The sequence below is a fragment of the Oreochromis niloticus genome, linkage group LG15, assembly GCF_001858045.2.
Source record: "Oreochromis niloticus isolate F11D_XX linkage group LG15, O_niloticus_UMD_NMBU, whole genome shotgun sequence".
Lineage (NCBI taxonomy): Eukaryota > Metazoa > Chordata > Actinopteri > Cichliformes > Cichlidae > Oreochromis > Oreochromis niloticus.
This window is the reverse complement of record NC_031980.2, coordinates 28,291,258-28,303,630: the sequence shown is the minus strand read 5'-3', so window position 1 is coordinate 28,303,630 and position 12,373 is coordinate 28,291,258. Positions and strand designations below refer to the sequence as shown.

At 42.5% G+C, this 12,373-nt stretch overlaps 1 protein-coding gene across 4 annotated transcripts in view; it reads right to left on the bottom strand.

Moving 5' to 3' along the window:
- Positions 1-12,373, bottom strand: part of mcm9 (minichromosome maintenance 9 homologous recombination repair factor) — a 33,702-nt gene that overhangs the window by 12,931 nt on the left and 8,398 nt on the right. For all 4 annotated transcript variants that reach the window (XM_019346159.2, XM_003456052.5, XM_019346162.2 and 1 more), the window contains 6 exons: positions 11,584-11,690; positions 10,929-11,135; positions 10,671-10,752; positions 10,175-10,375; positions 9,962-10,087; positions 8,757-8,876 (listed from right to left, as the gene is read on the bottom strand). In XM_019346159.2, the coding sequence (XP_019201704.1) occupies positions 8,757-8,876; positions 9,962-10,087; positions 10,175-10,375; positions 10,671-10,752; positions 10,929-11,135; positions 11,584-11,690 (843 nt within the window). The remainder of the gene's footprint in view (positions 1-8,756; positions 8,877-9,961; positions 10,088-10,174; positions 10,376-10,670; positions 10,753-10,928; positions 11,136-11,583; positions 11,691-12,373) is intronic.

Genomic DNA, 12,373 nt, shown 5'->3' with positions numbered 1-12,373 from the left:
ATATTATGTTCTTTCACCTTCTGGGAAGTGGAACCTTGCAAATACGACACCTTTGTATAGGCCATCAGTTGGGACGGGCCAGATAATATTAACTCAGAAGTGTTAAGTGACAGGATTGTTTTCTAATCTGACAGATTTTACCTGGTGCTGTGTCTTTCCATTCCTTTTTGCACCTATTTTTCTTCATGTGTTCAATACTTTTCCCCCCCTTTCATTTTTCGTTAATGCACATTGGTTATGTGCCCAATAATTTTATATAAATGTAATTGGAATATGTTTCAGTAAACAAAAACAAAAAACTTGTCTCAGTGTCCAAATATATATGGACCTAACTATGTGTGTGTACACACACATGGGTGTATTCATATCCTTATGGGGACATCTCATTGACATAATGCTTTCCCTAGCCGCTTACCCTAACCCTAACCATCAAAAGGCTAAAGGTCAAAGAAAAGAGACACACAGTGTGAAATCCCAGTAACTCTAGGCTCCCTCCACAGAATTGCATGGCAGCATTTGTTTGAACAAACAGATTTAAATACTAACAGTATGTTGTCATATTGTGATTTATTAACTGCATGAGTGTGGAAATTGTGTTTTTTATTATGAAAAAGAAAAACCAAAATGATAAAACTATCTTTGGAGGCTGACTCTCCTCCAGAGGGTGTTGGGAGACCTATGTGGGTGAGACTTGAGTGTGTACTTTACCATACTTTGATGGAGATCACAGTGTTTCGAGAGGATTAAAGAAATGGGGGTGATGGACAAGGTTAACAATACATGAGAAGGTATGCACAAGAGGAGATGGAGAAGAAGGCGACAGAAAGAAGAGGAACCAAGGGGAAACAGGATGGTACAGCCAATCCCTAGGACCGTGCACCAAAGTTTCAAAGAAAAACACACTAAGCCAGAACTTCTAAATACCTAACCAGCTGTGCCAGGGGTCTGTGTCTGACATCCTCCCTGAAATGAACTGAAAAGACATTTTTAATAAAAAGACTGGTTTCCTTCAAGGTCATATTGTGCCCCTCCTCAGGTTACACAAACTGTTTGGGTGATATTGAATGAATAGCTTGAAACCATTGCTTTCTTTTTTAATAGTGGTTAGGATGAGAGAATTGTGGGAAATTATGACCCGACCCAGAGAATATAACCCGAATTTTAAACTTTTTTAAGGGGGGGGCTGGGAACGGTCCATGGGGCAACCTCAAGGAGGAAGAATCCCATTCTGGGACGTATAAAGACCTAAACCTAACCTCTTTGTTTAAAAGAACCCTCAAAGTCTGTGAGATTTTTAGAAGATAACCCTACTCAGGCTGTATGACCCTAAGCCAAACTTTTTGGGGACCTGATAAAGTTTATGACAAACCCTGAGGAGAAATAACCCTGCACTGGTATGTTTAAATTCAAATTTTTTTATTTTTTTCCCCTCCTTTTTATCGTCTCATCTTACTCACATTTCTGTTCCGGATGTTACCTGGTTTTGGGTTCTCCCCCTTGGTCCGCGACAACCCTAAGATTCCCTCACGGACCCCACTCCCCTACCCAGTGACTAATTAGTGTCTCAGATTTTGTTTCTTCTTCTTTTTTTATATAACTTTTTTCCCTCCTTTTTATTGTTTCATCTTACTCACGTTCCTGCTCCGGATGTTACCTGGTATTGGGTTCTCCCCCTTGGTCCGTGACAGCCCTAAGACTCCCTCACGGACCCCACTCCCCTACCCAGTGACTAGTGTCTCAGATTTAGTTTAGTTGTTTTTCTTTTTTATCCCCCCCCTTTTTTTTTCTTCCTTTTTTCATATTTATTTTGATTAGTTTATTTTACTGAACAGTCCCATTTCATTCAGACCGATGGGATATCTAAGTAACACCCAGAGTAGAATGCATGACTAGGTAGGAGTGACACCACACAGTTTTAGGATTTTTGTTTTTGTTACCTGAACACACCTGAGAGGAGCATGTTGCATGGTAGCAAATTGAGCGCTCCCATGTGATTTAATGGTGACCTATCCTGGGAGAGGCCCACAGGATTGGGCGTCTCTCAGGAAATGATTTAATGCCTCGTTCTCTCCTGGCCCCAGTAGCGTGTAGCCCTCTGAGGAAGCGGGAGATCCGCGAAATGTCAGGGACGCGAGGCCAGACCAGTGGAAGAAAGGCGATTTTTTTTTACAGCTCTCCCAAGTGACGGGCGCTGGGGACAATTTTTAACCCGCTCACAGAGTTCAATTTGAAAAAGAAAAATTTTTTAAACTGACTTTTTTAGAAAATCATTAGTGGGGAGTTCTTTTCCACCTGTTGTGATCCCTGTGGATATAACTCCACCTGGGAGGTGGTGCTGGGAAGGAACGAGGCATAGATGTGCGATTTAAACTGTTTGTTCTGAGCTTCTACTGATCAACAGTGTTTGTAAAAAAAAAAAAAGGGGGGGGGGGGGACGCCCAAGATTGGAGAAAGCAATAAGCTGCGACAGGAGTGTCGAGGAACAGGATGGACACACACCAGATGGGAACGCCGCGAGAGCAAGAAGAGGAGATGCAGTGCAGCGGCTGGACGTTTCCACGCCACCAGAGGAGGTACCGGAGACGGCAGGGGTTATCGAGTATAACCCGAGCAAATCAGCGACTGCAACGTCACACAGGTGAGCCCCCATTGAACAGAAATAAAGTCCAAATAGACTTTTCCGGAGCTTTGGGCGAAAGCCCGGGTTTTGCTGGTCTGGCGACACACGTTAGGGGTCAGGGAGAGACAAGGTCAAAGGAGGTGTTAGGGAGGCCTGGTCGGCCAGGAGTGAGACGTTTTGGGAGACGGGGAGCAAATTCAGCTGCCCATGGGTTAAGCCTTGCACTGGACACAGAAACACACAGAACCATGGAGGACGGGTCCGCAGCAAATCAGCAAAAATGGTTAAAAATCAAAACTATTACTCAAACAGGTGGAGAGGAAGTGGGTTAAATGATGATCGAGGTCCCGCAACAACAGGACCAGGCGGCCAATATGAGCAGTCACTCACTGGACCGCACAGATCCCCACCATTTTAAATTAAATGTAAAATTTCCACCTGAGTGAGGACGGCAGCGAATGTGACGGGTTTGTTGACGATTTTAAAGCCATAGGGCCAAAAATGCAATCGGGGGAGCACCTCCAGGTAGATTTGACACGGGATGAGGAGATGACTGGGGGAAGTGTCGGAGTGTGGTGTTTGGGGAGAAACTCCACTCCCCCGCCAGATTTAAATTGGTCTTCCTCTTCTAATATTCTAAATTTATCAAGACTCTTTACTCCGTCTGCAGCACAAATAAGCTAATCAGAGAAGGGCCTGACTTTCATTCCAGCGCCATACAAATTTTCACATGAGGAGCTTCGCCGGGACCTACACTGGTACCATAGAAGACCGAAACTACAAGACTATTTTGAAACCGACGACTTCCACAGGGAGCCCTTCGTTCTACCATTTGTGTGGGAACCAGAGTGGAGGGCATTGAGCGAGTCGCTCAAAGAGCTAATAAAAAGAGATATTCGGTTGTTCCACTCATTTCAGCCGCAGGTGTGGAGGGAGGGCAGTCTTACAGTGGAGAAAGAATGGGCACTTAGAGAATTAAGAGGTAACCAGAACATCGTGATTAAGCCGGCGGATAAAGGCTTGAAAATTGTAATTATGGACAAGCAGTGGTACAAACTGGAAGCCCAGAGACAACTGGGAAATGAGAAATATTACAAATGCAATTCAAATTCAATCCAGCCCAAGGTGCAGCAGCAAATTAGGAGGCTCGTCCACTCACTACATCACAAGAGATATATTTCCGCAAAGCGCGACTATTTATTAGGTCCTGATGATCCTCGCCCACGCTTATTTTATTTGTTACCGAAAATTCACAAGAATCCCGATACATGGACTGTCAAATCTGAGATCCCAACTGGAAGACCTATAGTCTCCGATTGCAGTAGTGGAACATATAACATCTCTCAGTACACCGATTCTTTTCTCAGGCCCATCTCTAATAAACATCCAAGTTATCTTAAGGACACGTATCATTTTTTACACATTATTCGCTCCATGACTGTTATGGCCCTGGCCATAATCTGTTTTGGTGGCTGTTTCTTTGTCTGTGTCTTTAAGTCTTTGCAGGGCCCGGATTGGATGAGCTGACGGCTGCTGATTGGTCCCCTGATCATGTGGTCGCATTCAAAATCCCTCACCAGCAGTTGTCCCGGGGAAGCCACTGACAGCAGCAGCAGACCTGACCCTGGCCTCCAAACTCTGTGATATTTGTGATTCTTGTGACCTATTGAGCTTGTATATAGTGTGTAAACTAGCCTTCTCTTGTAAATAGCACCTTGTAAATAGTCACTGAAGCCAAAGGGGTGAGCTGCCTTGTTGTTTTCTGTATTGTTTCCTCCTGTTTATTCAGCTAGGGAGTTAGGTGTAGCATTTGTCTTTTGTTTGTTCTTTTCATCACGTAGGGTTTAGGTAGGTTGACTGATTAAGCTGGTTTTGTTTGTTATTTTGGCCATTGTTCACCCCGGTGTCACGCTTCAGTTTAGACAATAAACCACTGTTCACTAAGAAATTGGTTTTCCCTCTGTGTATGGTTTTGGGGACCAGGGCGGGGCAATCTTTTCAACTCTTATGTTGCGTTCCTGTACCCCTAGACTGGGGCGTAACAATGACAGTACCGAAGAATTGCTTTTTTTTTAATTCACAATAGATATAGACAGTTTGTACACTAATATCAATACACATACGGGACAGAGTCGTAACATCTTTCAGCGGTATCCAGATGCTGCGCACCCTGACGCGGCAATTCTCCAGCTTTTGAGGAATTGTCTCATCAATAATGATTTCCAGTTCGACAATAGGTTTTATTTGCAGATGGAAGGAATGGTTATGGGCCAGAGATATGCACCGTCCTACACAAACATATATATGAGCAAGTGGGAGAGAGAAGCGCTGGCCAAGTGCTCATTACAATCGGCGTTTTATTTGCGCTTTACAGATGATATCATAGGTGCATGGGCACACGGGGAGGATACGTTCCAACAGTTCGTACACATCTTGAACACACATCACCCGTCTATAAAACTTAAGCAGGAGCACAGCGACTCTGAAATCAATTTCTTGGACACCACAGTCTTTTTTGAGGATGAGAAGGATGGCAAGAGGTTGCATGCAAAAGTTTATTTAAAACCCACTGACACACATGCGCTCCTCCATAAATTAAGTTATCACCCGCCACACACATTTTGGGAAATACTGAAATCCCAATATTGAGATTTTACAAAATATACAGTAAGGAGGTGGATTTTCACAATGCTACTTCCATATTGTTTAGGAGTTTGAGGAAGAGGGGGAACTCACGCTCTTTTTTGAGGAAGATACACAGGTAGACGCTCTCGGGCCTTTGTACGCCTAACGCATGGACACAGGGTGATTTTCGGGAAGGGGGGGTGGCACGGAGAGTGAGTTGATGCTCGGCGGATGGATACTGAACTTGGGACTCCTTTTAATTAAAACACCATCGAGGACATAACGGGAGGGGAGAGACTTTTGCCCTTTGTTAGTACTTTCCACAAGAAGTACACGCCATTTCTCAGCAGTATCCACAAGTCTTTGTGAAATGCGGACCCGGGGGCATGCATTCGAAGCGCGGATGATCAGAGCCTTAAGGAAAAACCAAAGCTTGGGTGACCTATTGGTTAGAGCTAAATTGGAGGGGAGGGAAAAATCAACTACCTGAGACACTGAGGCAGTTTTTGGTACAGAAGCACATGATAGCCTGCATAGCCTCCTGAGCGATTATGGGGAAATTCCCTCTAAAAAAAAAAAAAAAAGTGGTTTATGCTAAACAGGTGCGGGATGATATATGTGGGTGAGACTGGGGCCTGTTTGAGAGTGCGTTTGCAACAACACCTATATGTTATCCATTCGGCGGAGTCGTGTACTTTAGTAGCCATCCACTTTAAGGAGCATTGATCATCATGGGTTTGCAGGTTAATCCGGGGTGGTCGGGCGGTCAGCGGAGAAGGATGGAGAGGGGGTGGATAGAGCGACTAAACACTTGTGTTCTGTTAGGCCTGAATGGTAAATGGTAAATGGCCTGTATTTATATAGCGCTTTACTGGTCCCTAAGGACCCCAAAGCGCTTTACATATCCAGTCATTCACCCATTCACACACACATTCACACACTGAATGTACCCATATGAGATGTGGATTGTACACTTTTTTCTTCTTGAATTAGAGGACCACATATATGGGTGAAAGGGGTTGCTTTTTAGTTGTCTCCTGTATTGGTTGCCTGAGGTATTGTGATTATGATATATAATGAATATGTGACACTAATGAATCCATCAGGACCCAAAGGGGGAGGGGGAGGGAGGGGAGATGCAGTGGATGACCTGCTGTGATACTCCAGGAGCCAAGATTGGAGGACCTGCCCGTATATTGGTGGTTTGTCTGTTCTTAATCTTTGTTCTGATCTAAATAAAGGTATATGTTACATCCATGTGATGTATGGTTAATAGACTAAGAGTGCAAAATAAATAAAGGAAGCTTCAAAAAAGAAAATGGACTGAAGGCTTACTGTTTCAGTGCCACAGGAGCAGAGATGAGGGAGATGAGAGCCCTGAAAAGACTTATTTCATGTGTGTGAATTTCATCCCCCCCCTCCAAAAAAAACAAAAAAAAACAAAAAAATTATTAAAGGTTAAGGATGTGAGAGCAGTTGTGAGAAATCCTAGTAAACACAGGCTCTGTCCACAGAGACTGCATGGCAGCATTTGGTTGACAAATAGAGTGTAAATACTAACAGTATGTTGTCATATTTGGTGATTTACTAATCACATGAGTTTGGAAATTTTCTTTTTCATATCAAAATTGCAAACTGAAATCTAAAAATTAATCTTTAGAGGCTGAATCTCCTGCAGCGAGTGTTGGGAGACCTGTGCTATAAGGAGAAGAGAGTAAAATAAGGAATATGGGTGAGATTTGACTGTGTACTCTACCATACTTTGATTTGAGATCACAGCAGGTCTTAGAGGATTAAAGAAATGGGGGGGGTGAACAATATCACTAATACACAAGAATGGTATGCACAAGAGATGACGAAGAAGAGGAGGAGAATGGTGGCAGAAGGAAGAAGAGGAACCAAGGGGCAACAGGATGCTACAGCTGATCACCGAAGTTTTAAAGAAAAACAAACTGAGCCACAATTTCTAAATACCTAACCATGACCTAACTGTAATCCTGACACTAAAACCACATTTTGAGTCTCAAAAATGCCTTCAAACTTGTGGGGACCGGGATTTTGGTCCCCATAAGGGCTGTTGGTCCCCACAAGTATGTCTAAACAGGTTCATACACACACACACACACACACACACACACACACAAATATATATATATTTTTACATATTCCAATTATAGTTATAGTGGACATGGACATAATGTGTAGACTCTCAGCTTTCATTTGAGGGTATCCACATTCGAATTGAATTGATCTTTTAGGAGTTTCAGCTCGTTAACATGTGCCACCTTCTTTTTAAAAGGGATCACAAGTAATTGGACACTGGACTGAAAAACAATTCCTTTCTTTCATGAGAAAGAAAGAAAGCGCTGGTGAACTTCAGTAACGCAAAAAGACCTGGATGTCCACGGAAGACAGAACAGTGGTGGAGGATCATAGAAACAATTCCATGGTGAAGAGAAAACACAGTCGAGGCAGCGTAATGGCTTGGGCGTGCATGGCTGCCAGTGTCACAGGGACACTAGTGTTTATTGATTATGCTGACCCCGTGACTGTGTGAAAAATTGATTGCCCCCTAAACCTAATACCTGGTTGGGCCACCCTTAGCAACAACAATTTTTTTTTTCCTTTTCTTTTAAAAAACACCCTGTGGAGGAATTTTGGCCCACTCGTCTTTGCAGAATTCAGACACATTGGAGGGTTTTCACACATGAACCACTAGGCCACTCCAAAGTCTTAATTTTGTTTTTCTTAAACCATTCAGAGGTGAACTTGCGGGTGTGTTTTCTATCATTGTCCTGCTACAGAACCCAAGTGCGCTTCAGCTTGAGGTCACAAACAGATGGCCAGTCATTCTTCTTCACAATGTTTTGGTAGACAGCAGAATTCATGTTCCATCTACAATTAGTTCATTTGTTCCTTTTGCTTAGGCATAGTTTCGTCTTAGAACTCTGCCATGCTGTCAGTTTTTTCCCCAATATCTGTCTTACGGTGGAGCTATGAACACTGACTGTAACTGAGGCAAGTGAGGCCTGCAGTTCTTTAAATGTTGTTCTGAGGTATTTTGTGGCCTCTTGGATGAGTCATTGCTACACCCATTTGTGGATAATGGCTCTCTCTGTGGTTCACTGGAGTCCCTCAGTTTTAGACATGGCTTTATAACTTTTTCCAGACTGAGAGATCTCAGTTACTGTATTTCTCACTTATTCCTGAGTTTCCTTGGATCGCGACATGATGTCTGGCTTTTGAGGATATTTTGACCTACTACACTTTGTCAGGCAGGTTCTATTTGAGTGATTTCTTGATTGAGAACAGGTGTGGCAGTAATCAGGCCTGGGTGTGGGTAGAGAAACTGAACTCAGTTTTTCAAAGATGTGATACAATATTCACACAGAGCCATGTAGATTTGGATTTTTTTTTTCCCCTTAATAATAAACAGCGGCATTTTGTGTTTCCGTGTGTGTATATATAGCTTTTTTTTGTTTTGTTTTTTAAAGGGAAAAGCAGGACCTACCTGCACTTGTTGAGCCAATTCCAGCTGTGAGTACAGAACGACACATAATCTTGGCAGCATACTTCAGGAACTGAGACTTCCCTGTACCTGGGTCACCAACCAGCAACATATGACACTCGCCTAGAAGGAGCAAATCATGAATACATACATTTCACAGAGGGCCATTTGTAAAACACAAAAAACAACATAAAGGCATTGATTTGTCAGAGTTTACATTCTGTCACAAGACGGTCACAATTTTAATTTTTATGAAGCTATTGAAGGGCCCGAAAAAGCAACGTGGGTCTGTCCTCCTGTGGGCTGACCATCTCTGTCGCCCTCCTGTGGGTGGTGAGCCCACAGGTGGCCTCAGAATCTCATCATTGCTTTTTGAGGATGATGTGATTCTCTTGACTTCATCAGGTGGGGAACTTCAAGCTCACACTGGAGCAGTATGCAGCTGAGTGTGAAGCACCAAGAATGAGAGTTAGCAACTCCAAGTCTAAGACCAACGTTCTCAGTCGGCAAAGGGTGGAGTGCCAATTCCAGGACATGGATGAGTTATTGCCCCAAGTGGAGGAGTTCAAGTATCTGTTGTTCACGAGTGAGAGGACAGGGGAGTGCGAGACTGACAGACTGATTGGAGAGGTGTCTGCAGTGATACGGATGCTATACCAATCAGTTGTAGACAAAAGAGACCTGAGCATAAAACGAAAGCAGCCCATTTACCAGTCTCTGGGGAGTGACCAAAAGAATGAGGTTCCAGACACAAGCAGTAGAAATGAGTTTACTGCAAAGCGTAGCGGGGCTCTCCCCTGGAGACAGGGTGAGGAGTGACTCAAAAGGAGGTGGTTCTTCTGACATCTGACTAGGATACCTCATGGACTTCTCCTAGGTGAAGTATTCCAGTTGTCTTACCAGGAGAAGGCCCAGGGTTTGGAATGTCTCAGTGTCCCCTCGGATGAGCTAGAGGAGGTGGCTGGGGTAAGGGAAGTTTCAGTTTTTCTGCTCCAGCCACAACCAGAACTTAGATGAGCGGCAGAAATTGGATTGATGGTTGGTTCAAAAGAAAATGAACTGCAAAGGGCCAGATTCCACTTCAAAGGCACAGCTTAGAAATGTTTAAAGTTTAATTACTGGTTTGTAGGAGTCATTCTTTGCAGATACTTAAGAATATTAATATGTATTATTTAAAAATTAAAAAAGAAAAGAGAAAAATCACATACCCCTAATTTTGGTCCCAGAAGAATCTATTCTCTGAACTCCCCCAGCCAAAACCATGGCCACTGCCAGTTTAATTGCATACATGCCAAAAACCTGTGGACACAGGCTCAATAAGATATGGTTCCTACCTACAAATAAGAGAGAGGGAAACAAAATAAATGGATATAGAGCAAGATACACAAATATAATAGTCTTGCACAGTAAATTATACATACCAGCTATAGGATTATGTTTGTAGCTATTCCAGAATTCTTCAAATTCTTCCTGAGCATCCTTTACAAGCTGTCCAGCAGCAGCCTGCTGGTTGTTTACCTCTATGTTGTTAGCTTTGAGGACCAACTCCACATCACAAAGTCCGCCATCATAAAAGGGTTTCCAGCGCAGACACATCACTCCATAAACAGTGACATCATCTCCTGGGAGCATACAGTCCAAAAGCCAATACATAAGATAAATTAATTATTAAAATTTTATTTTCAGTTCTGATTTTGGCAAATCAATCATAATACAACTACCTTTGTTGCATCATTTTTCACTACAAACATCTATTATGAGTTGGAAAACATACATTTCCAGCACTGATGTGGATTCCCAATGACAAACTTATGTTTGCTTTGCTACTCATTTTAAACTCAACTTGCCTTGAGCCACAAACTGTAAGATATCAGGAGAAGCGTATCTGGACAGTTCTTAAATATTAATGTTTCTTACCAGATTTACAACTGTCGACGAGGTCATTCTCCAGAACTACCAGTAAAGAACGAGGAATACTGCCCACTGAAAGTTTCTGCACCTGTTGTAAGATGGGTACAATTCGATAAAAATGAAATATTTTATGCACTCAGCAAGTGAAGTTTTATTTAGTCGCATAAAACAACAATTTAACGCTTTAATTATGTTTAGAATTTTTTAAAATCAATACATAAATTAATTAAATAAAATCAAGAAGCTCATGTTTAAAAGCCTAACCTGCTCTTGAATTTTGATCTCCTGGTAATCCCTGCAAGCAGCAGGCTCAGATCCTTCAGACAGACAAGTGAATTTATATGAGTTACAGCTATCAGGGTTAGGGCAGGCTACGGGTGGGACAAACGTGTAGAATTGCTCAAATTCTGCCTGCACTGTGAAAACATGACGACACTTTGTGCACATGTAATCACGCTCATATTCCAGAACCTACGAGAGGAGGAAAAAGACACGGCTGTCAGTAAAACTCAAAGAGAACAAACTGGACCTGCATATGGCTCTGCTCCTTGTCCAAACACCACCTCAAACACCACCTCAAAGTTCACAAAGTGACTTTTTGTGTTTCGTTGAATTTTAACTTGCATTGAATTTATTAATCGAACAACTGTTTCAACAGTAAACCTTAACTGTAGAAGGTTTGTTAGACATTATGAAACATATTTCTCGCTCTCTGGATGTTACACATAACTAATAATGGTCATGAATAAGAATAAAAACAGGAAGTTGTCTGTGGGGAGGTGTGGTTTTGGCTAATGTCTAAATCACTACTCCACTATTAGTTGATAGCTTATATGTATACTGCTCATGTTTTTTGCAGTGTTGGAAGCAGCATTCAGTTTAATTGAATAGCACATGTACATATATGAAATGCTGTTACCTTGGCAATACTGGTACGTATTACAGTACCAGTTACAGACAAAAAGTGTCCTACATCTCTAGTCCTAGGAATTGTATCTCTTGTCAGCTCTGGGCATACTGGCAGACCTGGACACAGGAGAAAAAAAGTTATGTGAAGTGAATCGAACAAGCAACAGTGACAAGCAACAACGCTCGAAAACACTCAAATGTGGCTGTATTACAACAATTCTGCAAAGATGAGTGGGCCAAAATTCATCTACAGTGGTGTAGATGCCAGTCGACACAAATGCCTGATTGTAATTGTTGTTGCTAAGGGGGGCCCAACAAGTTATTAGGTTTAGGGAGCAATAACTTTCTCAAACAGGGCCCTTAATGATACACACAGTCATTTAGAGACTTCACTTTTACATTTGTTTGGTGATCTGAAACATTTAAGTGTGACAAACATACACAAAAAAAAAAAAAAAAAAGGAAATCAGTCAAGGCATGTAATAGTCACTACTTTTAAGATTAGGTTTTCCTTTTTTGACAGAGCTTAAAGTTAGGCCTTTATCGGGTGACCTTGTAGCTACTCTTAGTTATGCTGCAATAGGCTTAGGCTCCTGGGGCTTCCCATGATGCACTAAGCATTTCTCCTTCTCACACCCTTTTCACTCAGAAAGACCCCGAAACGGCCACAGTAGATGGCTGCCCCACTCTGAGCCTGGTACCACAGACGAGGGGCCAGAAAGCTGAAGGCTCTAACTCCCATACTACTTTTAAAATGGACATGAAACACTACAAGTATAAAGGGTAATTCACACCCTGGA